General features: G+C 44.2%; 1 protein-coding gene and 1 long non-coding RNA gene across 9 annotated transcripts in view; one reads left to right on the top strand and one right to left on the bottom strand.

Moving 5' to 3' along the window:
- The window catches only part of PDE5A (phosphodiesterase 5A), a 102357-nt gene extending 81545 nt beyond the window's left edge, over window positions 1-20812 (bottom strand). For 3 of the 6 annotated variants that reach the window (XR_016349478.1, XM_075929816.2, XM_075929817.2), the window contains exons 1-2: window positions 20679-20812; window positions 912-1500 (exon numbers count right to left, since the gene is read on the bottom strand). Coding sequence is in view for 5 of the 6 variants with exons in the window: in XM_075929816.2 (XP_075785931.1) it covers window positions 912-1500; window positions 20679-20782 (693 nt within the window). In the remaining variant the exon portion in view is untranslated. Of the gene's footprint in view, window positions 1-911; window positions 1501-18936; window positions 19191-19352; window positions 19515-20678 lie in introns of those variants that run through there. The other 3 variants (XM_006112599.5, XM_014579625.4, XM_006112601.5) reach the window with 3 other exon arrangements.
- LOC102457035 (uncharacterized) overlaps window positions 19806-27491 on the top strand; it is a 193843-nt gene continuing 186157 nt past the window's right edge. For 2 of the 3 annotated variants that reach the window (XR_016349479.1, XR_012904097.2), the window contains exon 1: window positions 19806-20165. This is a non-coding gene — a long non-coding RNA (uncharacterized LOC102457035). Of the gene's footprint in view, window positions 20166-21263; window positions 21415-27491 lie in introns of those variants that run through there. The other variant, XR_016349480.1, reaches the window with a different exon arrangement.

Here is a 27491-nt window from a genome sequence, read left to right as displayed (position 1 = left end):
TGCTGCCGGGTGGGTCCAGTAGTGCCCAGAGCGGCGCTGCGGGACCAACCAGCAGCGCCCCAGCTGCTCTGCCCCAGGGTCCACAACAAAAGCCTGGTCTGCTGGGGGGGGCACACTAGCTGCGCCCCCCTCCCCCCAGCAGACCAGGGACACAGGGAGCAAAGCGGCAGCGTGGGTGCCTCGCCTCTGAGGCTTTGCTCTGGCGCCGGACCGCTTTGCTCCCGGTGCCCCTGGTTTGCTGGAGACGGTCCCCAGCAGACTACGGGCACCGGGAGCAAACCCGCAGCTGTGGCGGGGTCCCCGTGCTTCTGAGGCTTTGCCAGAGCAAAGCCTCAGAAGCGCGGGAACCCGCCGTGGCTGCGGGTTTGCTCGTGGTGCCCCTGGTCTGCTGGGGACCGTCTCCAGCAGACCAGAGGCACCGCGAGCAAACCTGCCGGGGCTGCGGCTTTGCTCCCGATGCCTCTGGTCTGCTGGAGACGGTCCCCAGCAGATCAGGGGCACCGGGAGCAGCTTTTCTCGCCCCGGAGGTCGAGGTGGCTGACCGCTGCCTATGAGCTCCGGGGCGAGAGAGCCCCGTTCGTAAGTGGACATAAGTCGGATCCGCGTAAGTCGGGGACTGCCTGTATATATACCACATTTCTTAGTATAATCAAAATCATACATTTTTAAGTGACCTGAATTGCAACTCCAAATTAAGATGGGAAGAATGGAAACCCTGTTAAGGCCATGATGAAAACTTAACCTTTACCCTCAAATGTCCATTCCTCAAACATTATATGTAGCCAAATGTGCATCTATTTTACACAGAGATACTGAAGGTCAGATCCACAGTTAGTGTAAATCCATCTGGCTCCACTGAAGTGGGTGAGGATCTGGCCTTTTTTTTACTTACATAAAATTTCCATATTTACCTCGTATGCATTCTTGATGTTCAAAGGCTGGCCAAAAGCTGCTACATGTCCCACAATCCCCTTGTTCCATTCCAAGCGAATGCAGTTGTTTGAAGCTTCTTCCAAGGTGGAGCCTTCTGCAACATCGAAGAGCCTGCTGACAAGAAACTTCTCATTGGAGCTATCCTCACAGACCAGGAAAAGGGAATAACGATCAGCAGCTATAAGCTCGTGGATGTGCAGGAAAATTTTGTGGCAAAGGGCTGTGACATCCAAGTGGCTGGAAATATCTTTCACTAGTTCTAAGAGCCGTGAGCACTGATCCCCTGCATCAGTCCCAATCCTTGGAGATTGCAGAGGCATCTGCTCCTTTTTTCCAGAGTCAGAGAGAAAACTCACAGTTCCAACAGCGTCCTTGACAATGATGGGTCTTAGAGGTCTATCAAATTCAGAAGCAGAGATTTTCCTTGCTGGTGTCCCAGGGTTGGGGCTCTCAGCTCGAGCAGTCAGATGAGCAGGACAAGAGCAATCTTCACTGTGGTTTTTAGTTCCTTCCTTGCAGATCGGGATGGTATGAACTCTCTCAGCAAACCATGCATTGACCATTTCTCTATAAAGCAGAAGTGAAAGGTAAAAATACTATGAATTAACAATCCCCAAGTGATGATAATTAGTTAAAGGGACCAACACTTTTATGCAATACAGTTTGAACCTCTGTGGTCCAGGACTCTCTGGTCTGGCAATATCTGTGGTCCAGAGGTTGCTGGGAGCTGGGAGCAGAGCCAGGTCAGCGGTAGTAGCAGAGCCCATGGGGCACCAAAGCCTGCATCCAGCTGTCCTGGGAAGCCATTGGGGACACAGACCCCGCAGGCTGAGGTTGGGTACAGCAGAAGTCACAGCAGGCTGGGAAGCCAGTAGTGCTGCTAGAGTCTGGGGACGGGGGAGACGCTGGGCCAGGGGTTGGGTGGGAGCGTTGCAAAGCTGACAGCTTGTGGGGCTGCTAGCACTGACAGGCCAGCTGTGGACCTGCAGAGCTCATGGGGTGGCAGAGCCCACAGGACTGCCACAGCCGTGGGATCAAGAGCAGTGATGCCAGGTAGCAGGGGAGAGGAGCCCAGTGGAGAGACTAGCACCCCCCTCCCTGACCTTCTCTGGTCCAGAAAACAACCTAGTCTGGGACCGGTCTGATCCCGAGGGAGCTGGACTAGGGATATCCAACCTGTAGTACACAAAATAATACATAAGTGAAACACCTGCTTCTCTTTAACTTGATGTTGTTCATTTTCAGCCACCTGGAACTGAGACTAACTTAAGCACTAACATCTTGTGTCTTATAAAAAAGAAATATGTCTGGTTAAATAAATGTTGCTGAATAAGTTAGAAAATTATAACTCATGACAGCTTTCAGTGCATAAAAACTGAAAGCTATGACAACACTAATCTCAAATGCTTCAGCCTTAATCATGTCATAGAGTTTTAAGGCCACAAGGAACCACCAGACCATATGGTCTAATTTCCTATCACAGGCCACCAACATTTCCAACCAAACCCAGAAACTTAAATTATACCAAAGTATTACTGCCTACAGAAGACTAGACTACTATTTGTCACTGGGAGGGAATGGAAGGAATTGAGGTGTACCAAGGCCCCTGCAAAGGCAGAGAATTATTAATTGAAATATATATGCAAATAATCCTGGCAAATAACTCCTATGCAGCATAGAGAAATGGAAGGCAATCCCCACACAAGGTCTCTTACAATCGAACCTGGGGAGAAATTCCTTCACAATCTCCACATATGACAACAGATAGACCTTGAGCATGTGAGCAAGAACCAGCCAGCCAACTACAAAGGAAAGGGAATCCTCAGTGCCAACTCAAAGCCCTGGCCCATCTACCCACTCAATATCCTGTCTTCAAATGTGGCCGTCCCTGATGCTTCTGAGAAAGGCAGAACAACTCCCCCGACATACAACCCCCCCACCAACAAATCCCCAAACCCAAACAAGCCACACAGCTCTTTTCTCCACATACACCATACAGAATACACTGTGTGGAGAAGTGGGGAGGGAATCCTTCATTTTGTACGTAACAGTTCTGATCATCATTAATCCTAAATGCTAGAAATCTTTTTACGCAAAAGAAAACATTCTTTTTCACCATTTTCTGGGGGGAGGAGGGAATCCAGGTTTTCAATCAAAAAATGAGAAAAATTCAACCTGTGAAAATGTTCATTTAAAGAAAAGGCCATTTTTCAACAAAAAGAGTTTTCAACCAAGAAAGGTTGACCAGTTATAATTCTGCCCAATACATTTAAAATTTCACATCCAACTTTGGTTGGATAATCAATATTCAAAATTTGAGCTTCACCGTTTTATTTATTTTTATCCCAAAATAAGGAGAAGTCATGTTGAAGAAAAACCAGAAACCTAAGGAGTAAGACTCCGCTATAGCTCCTATTGCTGTGAATGACAAAACTTCCATCAATTGCAACATGGCCTGATTAGCTGCTAAGTGTTCAGACTGTTACTCCCCTGAGTGGCCCCTACTGATGCAAGCATTGTCACTGAAGCTTGAACAGTTATATACTCAAAGGTAGATAAAGTTTAGGTTGAATATGCCACCTTAATTTTGCCCCTTGAGCATATGCATTTTATACAGTCTGTAACTGCATACCCATATGCCACTTCCAAGGGAGCCGACAGCCATGCCAGGTCCCTGGGCAAAAAGTGTGTGGTAGGGCTTCATGCTCCAGAAAGGCATGTGGCTTTGGGTTGAAAGGGCAGGGCCAGGGGTTGCCAGTTCTTGGCACACCACACCCTTCCCCGGCCTTCAAGCCATCCGGAGCACACCACATGGCACTCCAGTGGCAGTTTAAAGGGCTCAGGGCTCTACGTGCCACTGTTGGCACAGTAGCAGCGGCAACACCAAGAAGCACTGGGCCCTTTAGAATTGCTGGACCCTGGGAAAGTTACTCCCTTTGCCCCACTCCCAGTCGATGGGCCTGGCCACTTGTCAAATATATAATGAACTTCCAATACATGCATGTTCTTTAGTCACTAAAATCAGGCACTTACAAACATTATAAACCTGTGTGATTCGACTCCTGTGATTAGTGCCATTATTCTTAATGGAGCAACAGTTTGGGGTGTAACATTTGGGACCCATGCACCATACACACTGGTATTTTAATTAGAGTCTCCCTTCCCTACACTCTATAAATGAGAAGAAATACATGCTGTTGGCACATTACACAGTGTCTCTGTTTCTAAAAGAACTGCTTTTGGAATTCAGTAACAGTGTTACAAGGTCCAGTTTGTACAGAACTTTATCCCATACAGATGGTACAGCAGTGACTGCCAATGTGCCAGAATACAGTGGGAAGCTTCCTTGGAAACTGAAAATCTGACAGAATAAACAACATGCTGGAAAGAGAACTTGAGGTACTGGGCAGAGATAGCAATGAAAACTTGGAATAGATAAGACGGGGATCCTCAGAAGAGAGTTACGCACAAAGGCCCATTCCTGCAAGGAACCAAGAACCTAAACTCCCAGGTAGCAGGATTGGACCTTGAGATAGCTCTCTTTAATTGGTTTTCCACTTTTGTAATGATGATGAAAAACAAGCATTACATACAAGAGTTTTATCAAACAATGTCAATTATATTATAGAGGAACTGATTCAAAAATATTCTTGCAAAAATGTATTTATCTCAAGTTAAGTGCAGTATGTCCTTCAGATAGAGGAGGCGATCAGAGTTGGATTGTGGGGCACTTGCTTTCCCTTTGCAAGCTCTGACTCTTAAATGTGGTGAAACTATTTAGATTTATCACTTTAACAGAAAGGTCATGGCTGCCACATGGCTGCCCTTTGGCTTCAGTGGATCCCCAAGGTACATACAAAGTAAGACATAGTCACTTAGACCCTTTCCTTACAAAAACATGCAACATCTTTGAAATTAAAATAATTTTTTAAATCATGTACCCAATGAACGTTTATTGAAACATCCTTGGCTAAAATCTGAAACACAGAACAGCTAGTCTTCATTTTTCTAAAGTGGAGGCATCGTATTGCATATGACCAGGTCATAGAAGAAATTAATATAATTTTTGCAAATCACGTAATGTGTGGGCACCTGAACAACTGAAAACCAGTAAAAGTGTTTGGTAGCTTTGATGGAAAAGTCAGAGTCATATCTCAAATTTGAATTTTTTTATTTTCTCAGCATACCATATAACCAGCATACCAAATTTCAAAAGTGCAGCTGACTGAGAGCATAGTGAATCCTGCTAGCTGGTCAGTGATCTGTTATAAGTAAGGCTGGCTGGAAAACAAGAATGCGGTTCCTAAAACCATTTTGATGTTTATGAATATGGTTTTGCTCCACATTAGGATGAAACCAAGACGTCTTGAAAAATGTTATGAATACAAGAGACAACAAGAGATCATCCATGACTACTCCAGGGTGGAACTTTCCCTCAATACTCCATCCTGGGCCTAAGAAATCTTTTGGATGCAGAAAGATTCCTAGAAAAGTATTGAATCAGCTCTAGTGACAAGTATTTTCATACATTAGATATTAATAACAACTCTCTTATATATATTCCATTTTTAATGGATGGTTTCAATTGCATTGTAATATGCAAAGCACTAAGGGGCTGTTGAAAATGACAAAGGAAAGCTAAAGAGATTGATTATTGCTTTGAAGTATAGTTGATAAACATGACTTTAGGAACTAGATATTATTGCTGTTACATAGCAAGCCATAACTTGTAAAAGAAGTACCGTAATTTAGCAAATATAACCCGCGGGCTATATTCATTTTTACAAACCCCGCACCTCCCCCCGCGGGGTATACTCAGGTGCGGGGTATACAAAATCTTTTTTACACACTTCCCGGTTCCTGCAGCCTCCAGCCTCTGGGCGGTGAGCATTCCCCCGCCCGGTTCCTGTGCAGCCTCCAGGCTGAGGAGCGCTCACCGCCCGGTTCCTCCTCAGTCATATGAAGGGGTAGGGGGAGTGCTCATCCGGCTGCGCAGGAACCGGGCGGTGAGTGGCTTGCTAATTCCCCCCCCCCCCCCCACTCCCGCCCCATAAATATACCCCCAGCACAGCCTTGTATACCCCGCGGGTTATACTCGTGTGTGGGGCATACAAGATTTTTTTAACGCAAAAAAAAAAACTGCGGGGTATATTCGGGTGCGAGGTATATTCGCTAAAAGACAGTATACACATCTTCATTTGTGAATGTCTGAGCAGTGACATATGACTTGGAGTCCTGACTAACAACAACACAGATGTGGTGTTAAAAACGTATTCACTGAATGAGGGTAAATTTAAAATGTGGTGGGTCTATGAGTGAATTCTTGTCCAAGAAAAGGAGCGATGTGACTGCAGATTACACATCAGTAACGATTTCAGTATCATATGTAAGAGTATTTTTTCCCTTAAGACTGTGGTTTGTTAAAAGCAGCTGGATCAATCTCAGTTCTTAATCACACAAATGTATTTCCATATAAATAGAGTTGAACCAACATAACTGAAAGTAGAATCTGATCTTCATCTGGGGCTCTCAATTACAATATTTTGGTCCTAATCTTACAAATACCTACTATACATGTACTTAATATTCACACTCTGTGAGATAATTCTATCAAGGTCAAAGGGACTAACAGTTTACACTGTTAAGCAAATTGTAAGTCTTTTGCAGAATCAGGGCCTTAGACTGCATGCTCTTTTGGATAGGTATTCTGGATGAAATGCTGGCTGCATTAAAGTCAGTGGGAGTGTTGCTATTGAGTTTAGTGGGGACCAGATTTCATCCCGTGCGTTTCTACTTCTTCTGTGAAGTGCCTAGCACACTTTTGGGTAAATTATTATTACTGTGTTCATCAACATCTGTTATAAAGCACTTATGAATATTTAACCTAGTCTGATTGCTGGGAAAATGTCAGATAAAAAAATGCAGCAGAATGACCAATAATTGATTCCACTGTTGCTGTGGTAGAAAGAGGAGGTTGCTCTTAATTATTTTAAAAATATATTAGGAAGTAAAGCTGGGGCTTATTTAATATAGTAATAAATATTCATAATGGTCTGTCTTCATTAGTTTCATCATAATTCCTCTTCAAAGAGATCTGATCTCACACAAATGGCTTATGAAATGACACTTTCATATGAAAAACGGGAGGAATGATTAGTATGCTATCATAATTCTGACTTTTAACAAGGACTTCTTTATACCACTTAATATGCTGAGCTCCCAGACATGATGTTAAAATGTGGGAGAGGAGTATTTGTACCATAGAAATACACGTAATCATACTTTGCAAGAGGCATGTCAGCAAACTCACGCTGCAAGCTGTTTGAGTAAAAGACAAAATAAGAAGCCAACATCTAATCATTCTCTTGATCGAAGGAAGAAAGGGAAATTTTTAGAAGGAAAAAATGATGGAAATAGCCAAATTATGCCCTGAGGAAATAAACAGGTGATTATTAAATAAATAGTTATATAAGACGACTCTATGACTGTCCCACAATTAAAGACGTTGTTCCCAGCTCATGTGATTTTAGCATGAGACTTGCAGTATTTGATATTTTTCTTTAAGTTTTAGCTCCAGATAAGCAATCACTTAAAACCCTCAGATTTCATTAACAAAAATAAGCTTTTAGCCCTCCTGGCTGCAAAGAAAAGTTTTAAAATGTGATTTGAGTACACCCTAAAGTCTCAGAATGCAAGTAAAAAATCCCCAATTTATTATGTTCAAAACTCATGATTTTTAATCCAGCCTTGGCTTGTGTAGAACCTGAGTCATGATTTTTGATCATTTAGGGTTAGAAATACTTTAAAATCAGATTTAAACTCATGTATATAAGCAAAGAACAAGATATAACAGCCTTCTTAACCTGCTCATTAATCACCCAAATGTATCCACATACTTATTTATAAGTCTATGATACATTTGTATTCACCTAAGCTACATCTACACTGCAAAGCTATTTCCATATACCAGAGTATCCTGAAATAGCTATCCCGCGTCTTTATAGCAATCCTGTTATTTTGAAATATAATGAGGAGTAAGGGACATTTCAGAACAGCGCTAAATTACAAAATAAATTATTTCAAAATAAGATTGAAATAAGATATGCAATTTGTGTAGCTCAAATTGCATATCTTATTTTGAGCTATGGTGCAGTGAAGATGCACCCCCTATGGTGCTTTATTGGAGGAGACACACTGATCCTGATTCTCACTACCTTGCATCTGTGTGATCATTTACATGCGGGCTACGTCTACACTGGCCCCTTTTCCGAAAGGGACATGTTAATTTCACAGGTCGTAATAGGGAAATTCGCGGGGGATTTAAATATCCCCCGCGGCATTTAAATAAAAATGTCCGCCGCTTTTTTCCGGCTTTTAGAAAAGTAGGAATAAAAAGCCGGAAAAAAGCCAGAAAAAAAGTAGGAATAAGATCCTCCGGAAAAGGGCTTTTTTTCCGGAGGATCGGGGCCAGTGTAGACGCTCTTTTCCGGCTTTTCTAAAAGCCGGAAAAAAGCGGCGGACATTTTTATTTAAATGCCGCGGGGAATATTTAAATCCCCCGCGGATTTCCCTATTACGACCTGTGAAATTAACATGCCCCTTTCGGAAAAGGGGCCAGTGTAGACGAGGCCGCGATGAAAGGAAGAGTAAAATGTTATCATTCTGACCAGGTAGTATGTCACACGCAATTTGTACAAGTGTAAGTGACTGTATGAAATGTAAGACAACGGAGGTGCACATGGTGTACTGGTTAGAGCAAGGACTTGGTATTTTTCAGGGAAGAGATGTAAAGTGCCATAGCACAGGTTTGCCAGTGTAATAAAAACAACAAATCCCAGCTCTGACTCCATTTCACCCTCTCCATTTGTAGAGGTAGGGATTTCAAAATTTCTTTACCTGCCTAACATGGATGGTGGAAGGATTGAGAACATGACTGTGAAAGCCCTTTCTCATGCAAATAGTCACACTGCCTTTGAATAAGGACCTTCTTGTCATTAGAAAGAGTATTTTTTGTATTAGACCCTATGTTTGTGGGTGGACCGAAGACAATGATCAAGCGATTTGTCTCCTGCCATCTCTCTCCAGCCTCTGACAAACAGAGGCCAAGGACACCATTTTATCCCCTGGCTAATAGCCTTTTATGGACCTAACCTCCATGAAATTATCTAGCTTCTCTTTAAACTCTGTTATAGTCCTAGCCTTCACAGCCTCCTCTGGCAAGGAGTTCCACAGGTTGACTACACGCTGTGTGAAGAACTTTCTTTTATTCGTTTTAAACCTGCTACCCATTAATTTCATTTGGTGTCCTCTAGTTCTTCTATTTAGGGAACTAATAAATAACTTTTCTTTATCGGCCCTCTCCACACCACTCATGATTTTATAGACCTCTATCATATCCCCCCTCAGTCTCCTCTTTTCTAAACTGAAAAGTCTCAGTCGCTTTAACCTCTCCTCATATGGGACCCATTCCAAACCCCTAATCATTTTAGTTGCCCTTTTCTGAACCCTTTCCAAGGTCAAAATATCTTTTTTGAGGTGAGGAGACCACATCTGTACACAGTATTCCAGATGTGGGTGTACCATAGTTTTATACAGGGGCAGTAAGATATTCTGGGTCTTATTTTCTATCCCTTTCCTAATAATTCCTAGCATCCTATTTGCCTTTTTGACCGCCGCTGCACTCTGTGTGGAAGTTTTCAGAGAACTGTCCACGATAACGCCAAGATCTCTTTCCTGATTTGTCGTAGCCAAATTAGTCCCCATCATACTGTACGTATAGTTGGGGTTATTTTTCCCGATGTGCATTACTTTACACTTATCCACACTGAATTTCATTTGCCATTTTGTTGCCCAATCACTCAGTTTTGGTGAGATCTTCTTGGAGTCCCTCACATTGTTAGCATCACTGTAGAAATGCATAGTTAGAAAAACCTATCTTCACCCCAAAGGTATCTTTGATGATGGTCTAGTAATCTGCTAAAAGGTTAGTGTGTGATTTTTATGAAATTGCACAGATTAAGGAGAGAAAAATATCCAATAGCTATAGCTCTCCTAAACCAAAAGCTATAGCTCTTATATTTAAAACCGATTTGGCATTTGCACAATTTACGCAACAGTAAAGTTGTTTAAATTTAGTGGGAATAAGAACAATTTTGTTGATTTGTTCTGAACAACACTTCTTATAAGGAAATGATTCCGTTCCATTTTCTGACAGAGCTGTGATTCTTGGGGCCAGAGAACTAGTACAAGGAAGGAGAAGTTGTAGCAGTGTTAGCAGAGTTTAGATTTGTATAAAACTGGAACTACTAACAGTTGCTGCAAGAAACATGCTTACTAAAGACATTTTCAGAACTGTCATATGCTGTTCCCCCAGGGAACTCTTTAAACATTGCTTGGTGTGCAGCTAAATCCACACACACGCTGTACTGATTGCTTACAATCAGTATTGTGTTCGGTTCTGGGGCCCCCACTATAGAAAGGATATGGACGCACTGGAGGGGATCCAGTGGAGGGCAACCAAAATGATTAGGGGGCTGGAGCATATGACTTATGAGGAGAGGCTGAGGGATTTGGGTTTGTTTAGTCTGCAGAAGAGAAGAGTGAGGGGGGATTTGATAGCAGCCTTTAACTTCCTGAAGGGAGGTTCCAAAGAGGATGGAGAAAGGCTGTTCTCAGTAGTAACAGATGGCAGAACAAGGAGCAATGGTCTCAAGTTACAGTGGGGGAGGTCTAGGTTGGATATTAGGAAAAACTATTTCACTAGGAGAGTGGTGAAGTACTGGAATGGGTTACCTAGAGAAGTGGTGGAATCTCCATCCCTAGAGGTTTTTAAGTCTTGGCTTGACAAAGCCCTGGCTGGGTTGATTTAGTTGGGATTGGTCCTGCCTTGGGCAGGGTGCTGTTCTTGATGACCTCCTGAGGTCTCTTCCAGCTCTATGATTCTATGATCCTTTTCTTCCAGTGAACCTGCACTAGGGCAGCCATAATTGAACCCAGAGTTCATGAAGGGAAATAGGGGATGGCTATTTTACAGTCATTTGAATGAAGTCACACCATGTCCTCCCTCTCATTACAAGATGTTGAATGTCATAGTACAATGAGAACAGTTTGCCAGGTGACACTTTCCAACAGAAAACATTTTGAGAAGTTTTTTTGGGGGGGAAGGGGTAAGACAGGCTGAGGATTTTTCCTTTAGAAAATGAAGAATAAAAGATTTGGGTGGAAATGGTATCCTTCTCTATATGTATGTTCACTTGTACAGAGCTACATAACCCCAGCTCTTGTTATTATTTGGTCTCATCTGAAATCAGAGCCCCCCTTTGTTAGGTGCTGTACAATGAGAGACAGACTGTATGCCAAAGAGCTTATGAGGGCAGAAAGTCAGGGAAAGGGGAAACAGAGGCACAAAGAATTGACTTGCCACAGGTGAGAGGGAGATCTGCGAGTAGAGCTGAGCTCTCCTGACTCCTGTTCAAGTGTGTTCAATTCCACAGATGATATTGCTCTCTACTAATAGCTCTTATCCATATAATTCACTTAGTAACCTTAGATAAGTGACCTCACCATCAGGCATTTCATTTTGCTCATCTGCAAAACAGATATTATACATATCTACACCCTAAAAAAACCAATATGAGTTAAGGAGAAATTAGGATTGCCTTCCTCACATTGGCAGTGATACTAGCTATGTTATTAAGACTCACACAGTGATTGCCTTAACATTTAAAAAAAGGCTTTGTGATCCTCAGAAGAAAGTCACTCAAACCTGAATTTGTCTGGATACAGAATGCCAACATTCAATTGCTTACATTTTTAGGGTCTGATCCTACTGCTGTTGAGGTCATCAATTTTTCAAGATAGGCCTAATAATTAGGCCTGGTCTACACTATGCAAGAAAGTCGACCTAAGATACACAACTCCAGCTAAGTGAATAGAATAGCTGGAGTCAATGTAACTGAAATAAAATTTATGCAGCATTCTCCATGCAGGAGGTCGATGGGAGAAACTCTCCAGTTGACTTACCTTGCGCTTTGCAACCCTGTGGAGTACTGGGGTGACGGGGGTGCCATCAGCTGTCAACTTAGTGGGTCCTTACTATATCCACTATATTCAACCCTGGAAGATCAATCTGGAGCATCAATCTCGGAGTAAGTGTAGACCTGGCCTTAGTTTTTATCATTTGTTTTCAGAATAATCACTAGACACAAACACTAGGTATGTAAAACTCCAGTTAAAAAATTAACTGGTTAAATCCCTCCATCTCCCACCCACAGTGGGCTCAGCTGAGCTAGAGCAGCCCCCTACCCACGGTTTTCACATATTCATACACTAGAAGATTTACCCAACATTCCTCAGTTAATTTTTGGTTTTGGAAAATAAAATGAAAATGTACAGGAGACCCTAGACTGACGAGGGAGAACAGCCAGCGATGTTCCTACATGAACTGGGGGCAGTGTTTGTGGGGGAGCTCCAGCCCCCCACCCTCCATATAAGGCACCTGGGGGGGAGCTCAGTGCTGGAGCAGTCTCAGATGGGAGGGGACTGCCTCCCGCCAGCCCCTTTCACTTGCCTGGTGATTTCCTCTCTTTTCCATTTGATTTTATGGAAAGCAATCCCATTCCAGGCACATCCCATTTTCCAGGCACAACCAATCCCTTACCTTGCGTTAAGTTATGATAAGAGGAAGTTGTGTACCAAATTTGGTGGGCCTATCTCTTACCATTTAGGAGTTTTTGAACAAACAAACTCTCTCACATATATAGTAGATAGTTTGATTAGCTGGCTGAAGTAAGAATGCCAAAAAGTGCATGTCATCGTAATTATTTGTTATTTTTGGCTCCTTACAAAAGTCATATGTTGCAGCTCAACTGTAGGCCCAGCATTTTTTCAAAAGCCATCCAGCCCTAGACTTTCTATTCACCATACAAAAAGGGCACATACTGTTACAAAACTACAGTGATCTGAAGATCAAAGTTTTAAATAATAAAATGGGATCTTTTATTTTTTCTCATAATATACAGTAAAACTCCAATTGTCTGAGATCCAGTGGTCCAGCACGCCCGATAGTCTGGCACCAACTGGAACCCGGAAATGCTCCAGTCAGCCACTCTCACAGCTGGGCTGCTGTGAGCTGCATGTGCACGTGCGGCCTGCGCCGTTCTGCTCATGGTCCCCAGAGCACACAGCGTCCAGCCTGCATGTGCTAGCAGCTGGCCGCTGAGCATAGGCAGCTGCTTTAGGACCCAGAAATAAGGTTGGGGGAGAAGAGGGACTGGGTTACAGCAAGGAGGGGCGGTGTTTGGCTCTGGGGGAAGGAAGGGGAGGGAGATTGGGTGGGGAGTATGCCCCCTTATAGTACCTCCTGGTACTCCAGCATATCCCATAATCCAGCACCACTTAGGTCCCAAAGGTGCCAGATTATCATAAGTGTACTATATTTGTTTCTTGTCCCAGCCTCAAAATAACTATGGGAGTCATTCACTCTCCTATGAGGCCAAAAGCAGTTTTGCTATTGATTCAAATTGAAATAGGTTTATACAAAGGTGAAATTCACCCCTAGGTACTACTAAAAGCCCACTTAAATTCCCAAAATAGGACTTACAAAAGATTTAAGCAGTGCAGAGGGTTTGGGATGACCCTCTGCATAGGAGTGAATTCACCCATAGCACATAAATAAATGTGATTTTTTTTTTTACTTAGTAAATATGTTTTGTGAGTGGTATCAGGCTTAATGTGAAATGAAAACCATTGAATTACTCACAAGGACCATTTGAACAAGTCCTCCACCCCATCTGGAACTCTGTAAATGGAGTCTAGAATCTAATGCTGCCTTCTGATCAATTCATATAAATCATAGAATCATAGAACACTAGAACTGGAAGGGCCTCAAGAGGTCATCATGTCCAATCCCCTACCCTCATAGTAGGACCAAGCACCATCTAAGATAGATGTCTATCTAACCTGCTCTTAAATATCTCCAGTGGTAGAGATTCCACAACCTCCCTAGGGCATTTATTCCAGTGCTTAACCTCCCTGACAGTGAGGAAGGTTTTCCTAATGTCCAACCTAAACCTCCCTTGCTGCAATTTACGCCCGTTGCTTCTTGTCCTATCATCAGAGGTCATAGAGAAGAATCTTCCTCCCCCCACGCCCTCCATATCACCCTTTTAGGTACCTGAAAGCTGCTATCACATCTCCCCCTCTCAGATCCATATAAAATATGTGTCTTGGACACTGAAGAAGAGGGAGACTTACATTGTGTGACTTAGGTAATTATATTTGTCTGTGACAAAACAAAATACATTCTCATTAATTTAATATTCAAAATGAAATAGGTTGCACAGTATTAATCTGACTCAGGAAACATCTTGTATAAGTTTGGGCTGTGCTGTTTGCAATACAGGCAGTCCCCGAGTTACATACAAGATAGGGACTGTAGGTTTGTTCTTAAGTTGAATTTGTATGTAAGTCGGAACTGGTGTCCAGATTCAGCCGCTGTTGAAACTGACCAGCGGCTGACTACAAGAAACCTGAGGCAAAGCTGCTCTGCCCCGGGCTTCCTGGAATCAGCCGCTTATCAGTTTCAACAGCAGCTGAATCTGGACGCCTGGGACAGAGCAGCTGGGGCGCTGCCGGGTAGGTCCCCACAGCACCGCACCTCGGCGCTGTGGGGACCAACCCGGCAGCACCCCAGCTGCTCTACCCCAGGTGTCCCCAAGTCAGCTGCTGCTGAAACTGATCAGCTGCTGATTCCAGGAAGCCCGGGGCAGAGCTGCTCTGCCCCAGGCTTCCTGGAATCAGCCGCTGATCAGTTTCAACAGCGGCTGAGTCTGGACACCTGGGACAGAGCAGCTGGAGCGCTGCCGGGTTGGTCCCACAGTGCGTCTGGGCGGTCCGCCGCCTGAGTCCTCCGCGGCGAGAAAAGCCCTGTTCGTATCTAGGGATCCGACGTAAGTCGGATCCATGTAAGTCGGGGACTGCCTGTACTTGACCTGAATCCTACATTTGCCACACAATTAACCTTTATACAAACATTCAAAAAACATACAAATACACTACGAAAATATGAACATGAACTCTGTAGCCTGAAGACATTCTGAACAACAGTCTAAATTTCATCATTGTTGAGAAGGCCAGCACAATGTCTATGCAACACTTAAATCCCATTTTAGTCTCAAAATCAGGCTCAAGTGTGATTTAAACAGTGATAGCCTTGTGACAGCCTGCTGCACAGGGAGTGAATTTACTTCATAGAAAACAGAATCCAAAGTTTTTTGTCAGTTCCTATGGCTTAGAAATACTAGCCAACACTAAAGATTCCTGATTATCCATCACATCTTGCCACTTCCTTCAAATAGAATCTATACTCCTCTCCCCATTCTTTATTTTCTTGTATTGTCTCACCCTGATGCACACAAAGCTCCCAGCAAAGTCAAAGAGGGAATTGCCTGCACTTGCACCGTAGAGTCATGCTCCTGTGAACTGAGAAACCAGTCCAAATGGAATACTTGGAGTTGCCATTAAGAGAAATAATATTTGCTTGTCCTTTCACATATCATTGATATATTCAACCTGTGTTATCACTGAATTCTAAGCAAGATGTCCTTTTCTCTGGAATCCTCAGCAAAGAGCAATAAAGTACCAAAGTATTAAGGAAATGTATTCTTCCTAAAACAACTCTCCTTTAAATAATTTGTAATCATGGCTTCCAGCCATGCCTAATAACCCAGGATCGTTATAGCAAAGAGCCCTATTTTCACTAGGGCAAATGCAAAGCTTGGTTAAATAATTTAATCTATCACACTATACATTTATTAAGAAGCCAGGGAAAATCAGTATAGAATAATGAAGTGGCCTATAGCTGGAGCATGTTTTTCATGAGCCGAATAAATCAGCAGTGAACAGTGATTTTGCCTGTAAGAGCAACGGGGACACAGGACAAAATCACATCAATCACACAATAAAGGAAACCAGAAATACTGGTTTCTTGAAGAGAGTTTTAAGTAAGGGTGCAGACTGAGGGACAAAAATAATATGTCAAACCACCAAGATAATAGTTTTATGTAATACAAGAAGTATACTATCAGTAAGCTTATATTGATGATAAACATTTCTAACTACAACAGAAGTTGATAAGTACCAGGATTGCAAGGTTATTCTAATATACATTCACACTTGTATACCATTCTAACATCTGAAGAATGATTTTTACTAACAAGTATGAAAAGGCTACAAGAATGGTATGGGTAATCAAAAGATACAGTCTATAGAACCTCCATATGCCATACTAGAATGAGAATAATTAAATGTGAATGCCATTTCCTCCATGTTTCTGAAAAGCCACTTTTACAAATACAATTCTAAAATTTTGAGAGGGAAAAACATCACAAAAGATTAATTTTAGTAGGGGAATTCTTAAAAAAATAGCTTAATTTTTGTAGGAACTAAAGACATAATAACTTGAATAAGTGGTGCGACAAACTAATACACGTTCAATATGAACTATTCTCACTAAAAATTTTGTGTCTAAGAAAGCCAAAATTTAACAAGCCTAAATAAACTGAGCCATATTTGTCCTGACACAACTTCATTAAGTGTTCCGGGAAGCAAATAACGAACCATTGTTCTGCCCCTTCATCAGAACTATCATAAAAAACTCACATTTAATATATATTTATATGCTTCCTTATATATTTCTAGTGCCTCATACAAAACAAAGTAATAAAATATCTGTGGGTATCTGATACTGTAAACCATTATTAAGTGATGAATCCCTACTCTCATTTAGTCAATGAAAATGATTATGTGGATAAAAGCTTCTCATTTGAGTAAGTGTTTGTAGGATCAAGCCCAGGTTTGTAGGATCAAGCGCACTTTCATATCAGAATATAACATACTGCTGCATCACAGAATTCATCTTCCACCTAATTAGCATGAACTGTGGAACAGAAGTAACACAACCTACATTATGCATCTTCTGAAAAGCGCAGAGCAGCCTACATGAAATGGTGCCTCACCTTGCAGGATTAGATCCATAGCCTATAGCCATAACTGCTATAAGGTTTAAACTGTTGCTATACAATTAACTTTTATAAAAGGAAAACAATATGCAAATTTAGTACATAGGTGGCCCAGTCCTGCATCCCATATTGCAATTGGCCCAAAATACTGACTAGCAAAGCTTTCATAGCCCTATAGATTAAAAATAATTATAAATTAATTGAAATACATATTTTATTTTAAAGTGTTGCTTTCTAGGAAATATGTTCTCTCTGTAAACCAGGCACAGAAATCCATTAATGAAAATGTGATCTGTACAAAATAGAGAAATATCCCCTATAATTTAGAGACTATGTATAATGCTGTGGCTCTAATTTATAAAACACATAGAATAAAACTACTTAAACTAATATTTTCTTTTTTTTTCTTTATTCATGTGAGTACTCCTATTGAAATCAGTGAAATTACTCTATGAGTAAGGGACTGCACAAATTAACCCATGAAGGGAGAAAGAATAATTTGTATAATTGATTTTAATGTTACAAACAGAGTAGCTCAGGTAGACCGTGATGCAAAACCCATTGAAATAAATGGAAAGAGTTACACTGATCAGTTTTTGAATCACACTGCCAATGTTTTTTCTCAGTTTTTATTCTTAAACTTGCAATAAATGATGGAGCTCAGTTCTTGGTTTCTCATAATTTATATTCATATGTTAAAAGTTCTGATGCCTTCAGCAAAATAAAGGTAATTATACATAGCAATATGAATTCCGACTGAAATACAATGAGCCTATTTCATGAGTTACCAAATTAATTCAAGGTCCACTTATATAATTACTGATGACATAAACCAAAAAGGTACAGAGCTAAATTAGGGTTTAAAAATACAGGTTAAAAACTCTCAGAAAAATCCCATTTATCAGACAGAACAAGTACAACACTAAGCAATCAAAACATAAAAAGTAAACCACAATCACCTCTGTTCAGAGTAATTATTATTGTAGCAAAATTATGCAATTTAAGACAACAACCACCACAACCCATGGAATCAAGTTCTGAGTTTTCTATCAAGCCATAATCCAAAATAAATCTACAATGTAGAAAGCTATACCCTTTTACCAAGTACACAGATTGCTTCAAATTCTTAAGGTTTATGAATCATTGGATAGCATACAAAAAGAACCAGACAGGCCAACAAATAATTGAAAAGTTGCCTTTTCAACTACCAAGTGACATATAAACCATGGACTCCGTTATATATTTGTATAGACTCCTATTTATAAAGTAAGTTCAAAACAAGCAACAACAACAAAAAAAGCCATTATACTTAAGTCAGACAGTTCTGAAAATAATGTGATGTCTCCATCATTATAAAAAACCCAGCAACAGCAACAAGATAGTTGTCAAAGAAGCATTCAAAGCTGACAGTTTTCGGTAGACATCTTCTAAAAATGTAAGGGTATTTCAGTTAGCCACATGTACCTGATTAATCTGTATTTTGTGAACCACTGCCTTTTTCAGACCTTTACAAACAAACATTTCTGAGTTTTTTTTTAAAGGCCAGCCAACTACTCCGTGGGGAAAACAAAGCAACATAATGGTTACTATTGATTATCATTGGCATTTGTTCACTGCTTCTTCCAGTTTCCCAAGAAAGGGTGGCAGACTGACCTGATAAAATGCTACTTTTCAAGCTGGATAAAATGCTACCATGCTATTTTTCATGGCTAAACTATCCTTCATTCATATACCATACACCAATGTTCCCTCAAAATATAAAAACTAATCACACATGTCAATTCTCCCCATTCAGCTCTTACTTTTTAAAAAAGCTATTTAACTTATTTTACGGGGGTTAGCACATTTTGACTGTTTTAGGGGGGTTAGCACATTTTAGCTGTTTTCCAGAAGGATGAATCTAAAAGCCTGTCTGATATGAAAGCAGCAGGAGGGGAGGAGAAGGGACCTAGCACAGATGGTCACAGGGAAGCAGGTGACTGACCCCTGATGCCGTCTCGCTCGCTGCAAGTCAATAATTAATGGGGCTCTCTCGTCTTACCGCCCCATCCCAAGCAGAGAGGGGCAGCCGCAAAACGCTTTCAGAACCCATCCATTCCTATTAAGTGACTTGGGAGGTAAGTAAATCAGCAGCGGTAGCAGATGGTGCAAGAAGCCCAGGAACAGGAGTGACTCCGCAGAGATGATGCGTGCACTCCAAGGACCGAGTTCCAGGACTGGCTGGCCAGCCCTGCACGCCGATATGCCGTGGGAGCTGCAGACCGCCTGCACTCTGCATCCCCGCGGCTTTGTTTATAGGAAAATATTTAAAATGGAAACCCGACTCCACGTCTAAAAATAGTTGCGTTTACTCCCTTTCAACCAGCAAGCCCGCCGCGGAAGTGCAAATGACAACGGTACCTCGTCTTGTCGCCAAACGGCAGCATGACAGGCCAGGGAAGGGCGTCGGCTCGGCCGAGCGGCTCTGATCGTTACATTAAATCTTTGCAAGACAAGTCAACACACAGGATCAAAGCCAGCCCGCCACGCCGCCAATAACAGGTCACAGGGAAACTTCTTCGCGCTGGCCAGGTCCCCGGGCTGCTGCTTACGGAGTGTGGCGCAGCGCTGCCCCCTGGCGGGGAGTAGCCCGCGCGCTGCCTCCCCAGCGGGCAGCGTCCGAGCCTCACAGGCAACTTCTCTCCATCGCCTGCACCCTGCCGCGCTCCTCCACAGACACCCCCAGGCCGCTTCCGGACGCTTCCCCACGACGCGCCTGTCCACGTGGACACCCACCTCCCAGCCGCCCCCCCCCCTTAACTCTACCGACACCCCCAGGCCCTTCACCTTCCCGCCCCCGCTGCCTGGGCTCGCCCCGCGGCCGCAGGCACCCGCACGTGTTGAGTCTTCGCTCCGCTCCCCGAATGCGGCGCCCAGCCACCTCCAGCGCCACTCCCTGAACCCCCACTCCCCCCTCCGGCTGCAGAAGCAGCCGCGGCGCCTCGTCCCGAACTGGCGAGACCCTCCCCCCCCCCCCACTCTAGCCCTCTCCCCTCAAACGCAGCGCCCCGCCGGCTCACCGCCAGCCGCAACCCACCCGGCCCGTAGCGCGCGCGGCCCCTCTCCCGCCTCGCCTCGCCAAGCGCGGCGCACACGCGGCCGCTGAGCTGTCAAGCCCATGAGCAGCGGCAGTTTGGGAGTCAGCGAGTGACCCGGCCCCGGGAGAGCTCAGAGGTTAGCGGGGCCCGGCCTGTTGCCGTAGGGGGTTTGGGGTGGGGGTGAGGGGCTGCTCCTGAAAAGCGCCCCGTGCAGGTTTGCAGCTCTGTGGACACGGGGCGCGCAGGGGCTTTCCGCTCGGGACAGCCAGCGGCGGGACGCGCTCCCACTGGCCCGGAGACGCTTGGGGGCTGGGACAGCGTGTCCATGGGGCTGCGAGCCACGCGCAAGCCTGTGGCCACTGGGAACCGCGCCGAGGGGTGAGGCAGCTCCCCCCCCACACACACACACACTCCCCCTGCAGCCGTGCGCCGCGCTGCTCCGCTGGGGGTCGGGCCGGGATGGCAGAGCCGGGGCGCGTCCGCTGCTGGGAACTTGGGTGGCAGCGGCACAGGAGCTGCTGCGTGTTGGTTTCGCTTTTGCCAGCTGTCGGGAGGGGAAAGTTGCAGGAAAGGGGGGAGGGGGAGAAGGGGAGGCAGCTCCCGGGGATCGTCTGTGGGGAGGGGGGCTCCGCCTCCTCGCTGCCCTTACCTCGTAGCTTTCCGAACAAAATACGAGCGGGTGAAGTCCGAGTGATCGTCCAGCCAGGCTTCCACCGCTTCCTGCTGCGGCAGGGGCGGGCAGCTGCGCTCCATGGTCCGAGCCGCCTGCTGCCGTCCCCGCTCGGACTGTCGCCGCGCCGCTTGTTGTTGATTTCACCCCCCCCCCCCCTTTCCCTCCGGCCTCTAGTCTAATCAGCGCCAGGAGAGCCCGGGAGACCCTCCTCCTGCTCCGCGCGGAGCTTGGACCCTGGCGCGCAGCCAGCGCCCCACCCAGCGCTCTGCCTCTCTCCTGCTCCCAGGTGTTTGCCCGGGGCAGCCAGCCAGCTCCGCTACCGCGCCGGCCCCTCAGCACATCGGCAGCACCCCCGGGAGCCGCTGGCCTCAGAGTACCTCGCGGCGGCTGCAGGCGAGCCCTGGCCTGGCGGCTCCTCTCCCTCCTCGTGCACGGGAGGGGAGCCCGTGGCGCCCCGCTTCACACCGGGGAAAGGCGCGAGGGACCTGGCTCTATGGCCAGGGAAGGGGGAAGCGCCCAGCAGGAGCCAGCCTGCGCTGGGTTCAGCGTTCCCTCAGCTGCAGCCCGGAACACTGCCAGGAGAGCCCTTGATTAAATGACTGGGGGCCAAGAGGAGACATTTGTATGCGGGCCATGCGCTGGAGCTGCTGCTTCTTGGGAAGGTGAAGCCTGGTAGAGCTCATGCCCCAGGAGGCCCTAGAAAGAAAGAAAAGTAAGTTGGAAAATCAGAAGTGAGGGGCTTTTCAGGGCCTTGGCTTTGCTGTGCCATTCTTTTTTGTGGCAGAGCATCCCTGCTATGAATGGCACACCTGGCAGTTGGCCACTACTGGATGACATGATACTGGGCTAGATAGTCTGGTCTAATATGTCCTTTCTTATGTGTATAAGGTGTCATATTTTACTGGAACATCATTCTAGGCATAGGATACTATGTCTCCCATTTTCCATATCCTGTTCCTACAATTAGGTTCCTTAATCCATATGTGGGTACTGAAACAGCAGTAGCTTGGTTTTCAAAGGTGCCCAGCATTCATAGCTCCTATTTTCTCTAACTTTAAACCTCCACATTTGAAAACTGTAGGCTAAATGCCTGACCTCAGTAAGATTCATACAGCTCTCTAATCTTAGGGTGCGCCTAGACAGCTCCCTTCTGTCAGAATAAGCTACGCAATTTGTGCTACGCAAATTGCATAGCTTATTCTGAGTCTAGGTCGAAAGAGCTTATTTGGAAATTTGGAGCTGTCTGCACAGTGCCAAATTTCAAAATAAGGCACAATTGCGACAATCCCTTAACCCTGTTACAGGAATGCCGGAATGGTGCACCCGCAGTCTTCCAGTATCCCAAAATAGTGCTGCAGTCTAGACATACCCTTAGATTCTCTCTCTGGAGAGCCATCATGATATTGAAGGCTAGACTGATAAATTTAAGATTTAGGGGCTTTACATTTGTGACAAAAACTCAGGTATGAGAGACTGTAGATGAAGTGCAATTATTAACATACCTACTTGTTTGTTTCCAGTTTTAGCATTTCTTATGGCAACATCTCCCATAAAGAGTCAGGTTTTATGAAAAGGGGAAAAGAGGAGATTAAAAGGAGTGGCCTATTTTCTAATCAAGTCGGTTTGAGAGATATCATTTAGGGTGGAAATTATCTCATTGCATAAGGCCAATAAGGTATTTTCAGCAGCTCATAAACTTATGATGGTGCCTGGAAGACTGCAGAGAGAGCAATACCCAGGAACACTTCAGCAAGTTCTTGTGTGCTGTTTAAGTGCACGCCACTGCAGTCCCAAATAGGTTGATGCAGAGCTTGGGAGTATGGACTGGAAGTAATGGTAACTGGCCCAGCTCATAAACCGGCTTTACAACTATGCAGCCTGAGGGAACAGATTCTCTGTAATTCTCAGGCAATTCTCAGAAAATCCAAATGTCTGGGCTCCGTGTACGATTCATGAATTTCGTCTGTAATTATAATAAAGTGGTGCAAACAGAAAAGGAAACAACATGAACTTTCCTAATTTGTTTCATAATTGCCTCAGAAGGCAGGTTTACAGCTGCAGAGAAAGGGAAGTAGGAAGGTCAAGAGTAAACCAATATGGCTAAATGGGAAGATTCAAGAGGTTGTTCAACCTAAATAAAAATCCATCAAAATTTGGAAATCTGACCGTAGCAAAGTGAATAAATAGGAGCATAAATTACAGCACATAAGTAGGAGGGAAATTAGTCTGGTGAGATCTTTTTGAAGCTCTTCACAGTCTGCTTTGGTCGTAACTATCTTGAGCAGTTTTGTATCATCTGCAAATTTTGCCACCTCACTACTTACCCCTTTCTCCAGATCATTTATAAATATGTTGAATAAGACAGGACAGACCCTTGGGGTACACTACTAGTTACCTCTCTCCACTCAGAAAATATACCATTTATTTCTACCCTTTGTTTCCTGTCTTTCAATCAGTTATCAGTTGATGAAAGGACCTTCCCTCTTATTCCATTACAATTTACTTTACTTAAGAGCCTTTGATGAGGGACCTTGTCAAAGGCTTTCTGGAAATCTAAGTATACTATATCCCCTGGATCCCCTTGTCGAAATGTTTGTTGACCCACTCAAAGAACTCTAGTAGATTAGTAAGGCATGATTTCCCTTTACAGAAACCATGTTAACTTTTCCCCACAAATTATGTTCGTCTATGTTTCTGACAATTCTGTTCTTTACTATAGTTTCAACTACAGTAAACCTCCAATTGTCCGGCATACAGTGGTCTGACACTCCCGATAGTCTGGCACCAACTGGAACCCGGAAGTGCTCCAGCCAGCCGGACAATTGGATCTGCTGTGAGCCCCATGGGCGCTCCCGGCTGGAAAAGGGAATGGGAGAAGAAGGGAAGGGGATTATACCCCTGCCGTACCTGCACTGTGACTGGCCAGAGGGTTGGGGGTGGGCGGGGAACGGCATGGCGAGGGGCGAACCCTCCGCCGTTTTGCAGGAAGGTGGGGGAAGCCCTGCGCCGCTGCCAAGAGTTTCCAGGAGGGGAGCGGGCTCCCCACCCCCAGACTGCAGTACTGTAGTTATCGCCGAGCAGGGGGGTGAGGGGCTGTGGGACCAACCCGGTAGTACCCCAGCTGCTCTGCTCTGCCACTTCCCCAAGTCCGCTGCTCGTCAGTTTCAGCAGTGGCGGACTTGGGGAAGCGGCGCAGAGCAGAGCAGCTGGGGTGCTGCCAGGTTGGTGCCGCAGCGCTGTCCCTCACCCCCCTGCTTTGTGCCCGGTAGCACCCCAGCTGCTCTGCTCCGTGTGCCGCTTCCCCAAGTCCTTGGCTGCTGAAACTGACGAGCGGCGGACTTGGGGAAGCGGCGGAGCAGCACAGCTGGGGTGCTACCAGGCGCCGAGCAGGGGGGTGAGGGACGGCACTGTGGGACCAACACGGCAGCACCTTAGCTGCTCTGCTCCGTGTGCCGCTTCCCCAAGTCCACTGCTGCTAAAACTGACGAGCAGCGGACTTGGGGAAGCTGCAGAGCAGAGCAGCTGGGGTGCTGCCGGGTTGGTCCCACAGCCCCTCACACCCCTGCTCGGCAATAACTACAGTACTGCACTCTGGGGGGTGAGAAGCCCACTCCCCTCCCGGAAACTCTCGGCGGCGGCGCAGGGCTTCCCCCGCCTTCCTGCAAAATGGCAGAGGGTTCGCCCCTCACCGTGCCATTTCCCGCCCACCTCTGGATGCAGTGCAGGTCCTGGTAGACCCGTCAAAGCCCCCTGCCAGAGTACCTCCCAATACTCAGGCATATCCTATAATCCAGCACCACCTAGGTCCCAAAGGTGCCGGATTATTGGAAGTCTACTGTAATTTGCCTGGTACTGATGTTAGATTTACTGGTCTGTAATTGCCAGGATCACCTCTAGAGCTCTTTTTAAATATTGGCATCATGTTAGCTATCTTCCAGTCAATAGGTACGGAAGCTGATTTACAGGATAGTTACAAACCATAGTTAATACTTCCGCAATTTCCCATTTGAGTTCTTTCAGAATTCTTGAGTGAATTCCCTCTGGTTCCAGTGACTTGTTACTGTTAAGTTTATCAATTTGTTCCAAAACCTCCTCTAATAACACCTCTCTGGGGCAATTCATCAGATTTGTCACCTAAAAAGAATGGCTCAGTTTGGGTGTCTCCCTAACATCCTCAGCCATGAAGACCAGAGCAAAGAATTCATTAAGTTTCTTCGCAATGACTTCATCATCTTTGAGTGCTCCTTTAGCATCTCGATCATTCAAGGGCCTCATTGGGTGTTTAGCAGGCTTCCCACTTCTCTTATACTTAAAAATATTTTGCAATTACTTTTTGATTTTTTAGCTAGCTGTTCTTCAAACTCTTTTTTGGCTTTTCTTATTATATTTTTATACTTAATTTAACAGAGTTTATGCTCCTTTCTATTTTCCTCACTGGGATTTGACTTCCACTTTTAAAATGATGCCTTTTTATCTCTCACTGCTTCTTTTACTTGATTGTTAAGCCATGGTGGCACTTTTTTGGTTTTCTTACTGCGTTTTTTAATTTGGGGTATACATTAAAGTTGTGCCTCTACTATGATATCTTTGAAGAGTTTCCATGAAGCTTGCAGGGCTTTTACTTTTGTCACTGTATCTTTTAATTTCTGTTTAACTAACCTCCTCGTTTTTGTGTAATTCCCCTTTTTTAAATTAAATGCCACAGTGTTGGGCTGCTGAAATGCTTTTCCCACCACAGGGATGTTAAATTTTATTACATTATGGTCACTATTTCCAAGCATTCCAGTTATATTTACCTCTTGGACCAGATCCTGCACTCCACTTAGAGCTAAATCAAGAATTGCCTCTTTCCTTGTGGGTTCCAGAATGAGCTGCTCCAAGAAGCAGTCATTTAAGGTGTCATGACATTTATCTCTGCATCCCGTCCTGTGGTACTGACATTAAAAAACTGTTACCATGTGTGGACATGAAAAATATAACATAATGAACAGTATGGAAAAGATAGGTCAGGAACTGCTATTCTGCCTGTCTCATAACACAAGAAAAAGGGTTCAATTAAATGATAGAAAATTTAAAAGGAAATACTGTTTACACAACTCACAATTAAACTGTGGAACTCATGGCCAAATCATTGAGGCCAAGAATTTAATGTGTTTCATAAAGGAATTAGATAGTTTTAGGGTTACAAGTATATCCAGAGTTGTCACAGTTAACACTAACACTAATACATTTTGGAAGAAATCTAATGTTTCTAAATTTAAATTAATCTCTGAATATTAGATTAGGTTGAGACCTAATGTGGGTTCAGATTATCTAACAACTGTATAATGAGAGTTACTTAACATTTGCTGTGAAACCATCTGGCACTGGCTACTGCCAGAGACAGGACACTGGACTAGCTTGAGGCTGGGTCTGGTCCATGAAAATTCATATGTTATTATGATGTCTACACATATGTTTCCAGTCTGTCATTTGATAAGAAATATGAGCATTCGCTTATAGTCAAGTTGTTTAAATATTTTGGATTATTTCACAAAACAAACAGAAAAATACATGAAAATACTGATATTCTTTTATCTTCTCTATATAATTCATTCAGTTTTCTTCCTATTATCTAAATAATTATTTTTTAAAATTCTTCTTCATAAAGTCTGATGATCTTAGAATCTAGGAAAAATTTCCCTCTGAAGTCTCAGGTCTTCACAATCATAGGGTAACATTTCAGAATAGGTAGCTCAAATTGCGTATCTTATTTTGAGTTACGGTGCAATATAGATGCACCCTAAATGTAAAGGTCTCTTAGGGTCTTGTGTATATAGGTTGAAACACATGCTCTCCCACATCTCAGATGATGACTAGTAGAAGTTGCACCAGTAGTAATAAACATTTATATTATAGTAGCACCCCACACAGGTCCCAGTTGAGAATGCGTTCCCATTGTAGTAAAGCATGGCTCAGCGAGCACAGCCACATAGGAGCAATGGAGTATAAGTTGGAATGATTGGCTTACCTGCACCAGGTAGGAGAGCTGTTCATTGCATTATCTTATACACAATGCAAGGGGAAATCCAGCAGGCAGATTCTGGTTCCGGCTTGTCACAAAGCCAAGATTTAGCCCATAGATAAGAGACAATGCAGCTAGTACAGGATATTATTTCCTGCATTCACTCAGTAAGACATTAGTGGCTGAGAATTATGCTGTCAAACAAAGATTAGAATACCCTTTCCCACAACAAGTACAAATTGTCACAGTATATTTATATGAATATACTATTTGTACTATCCTGGGCATACTGTTTTCATTTTTAAGGTGACAAGTGGGTATAAAACCCAAATACAACAAAGCTGTGAAAGCTAAAGGTGGAAAAAGCCTTCCAAAACTCTGGCCTGCAAAGCATATGGGAAAGTGTTCTGTATCTCGGCTCACATGGAGGCTTTTCAGTTTGTTCCCAGGGCTCAGGCGACAGCATTAATATGTAATTGCTGTGAGCTTCAAACGGATTCTGGGTAATGATCTATGAATAAGTAAACCCTATTCAAGTTTAAAAACTACTTGTGAAAAAGCAGGACATTTGTGTGTTCAGTGTCACAGTTTCAGGGTAACTGAACCCATATTCTTCCTTCACAGTCCACTCCAGGAGGTCCACTCCAATCAGGTCTCAGGACTCCAGTGGTTGTCTGACTCAGGCCAGGGACCCATGTCCCACTTCCTTCTGGCCAGGGGTATAAAGACTGCACAGTTCCCTGTCTTATACTGATATTCTTAGCAAACCAGCTTGCCTAATGGTC

This window comes from Pelodiscus sinensis, chromosome 4 (genome assembly GCF_052426305.1).
Source record: "Pelodiscus sinensis isolate ZL-2025 chromosome 4, ASM5242630v1, whole genome shotgun sequence".
Lineage (NCBI taxonomy): Eukaryota > Metazoa > Chordata > Testudines > Trionychidae > Pelodiscus > Pelodiscus sinensis.
The sequence above is the reverse complement of the archived record's forward strand: the minus strand, read 5'-3'. Positions and strand labels throughout refer to the sequence as shown.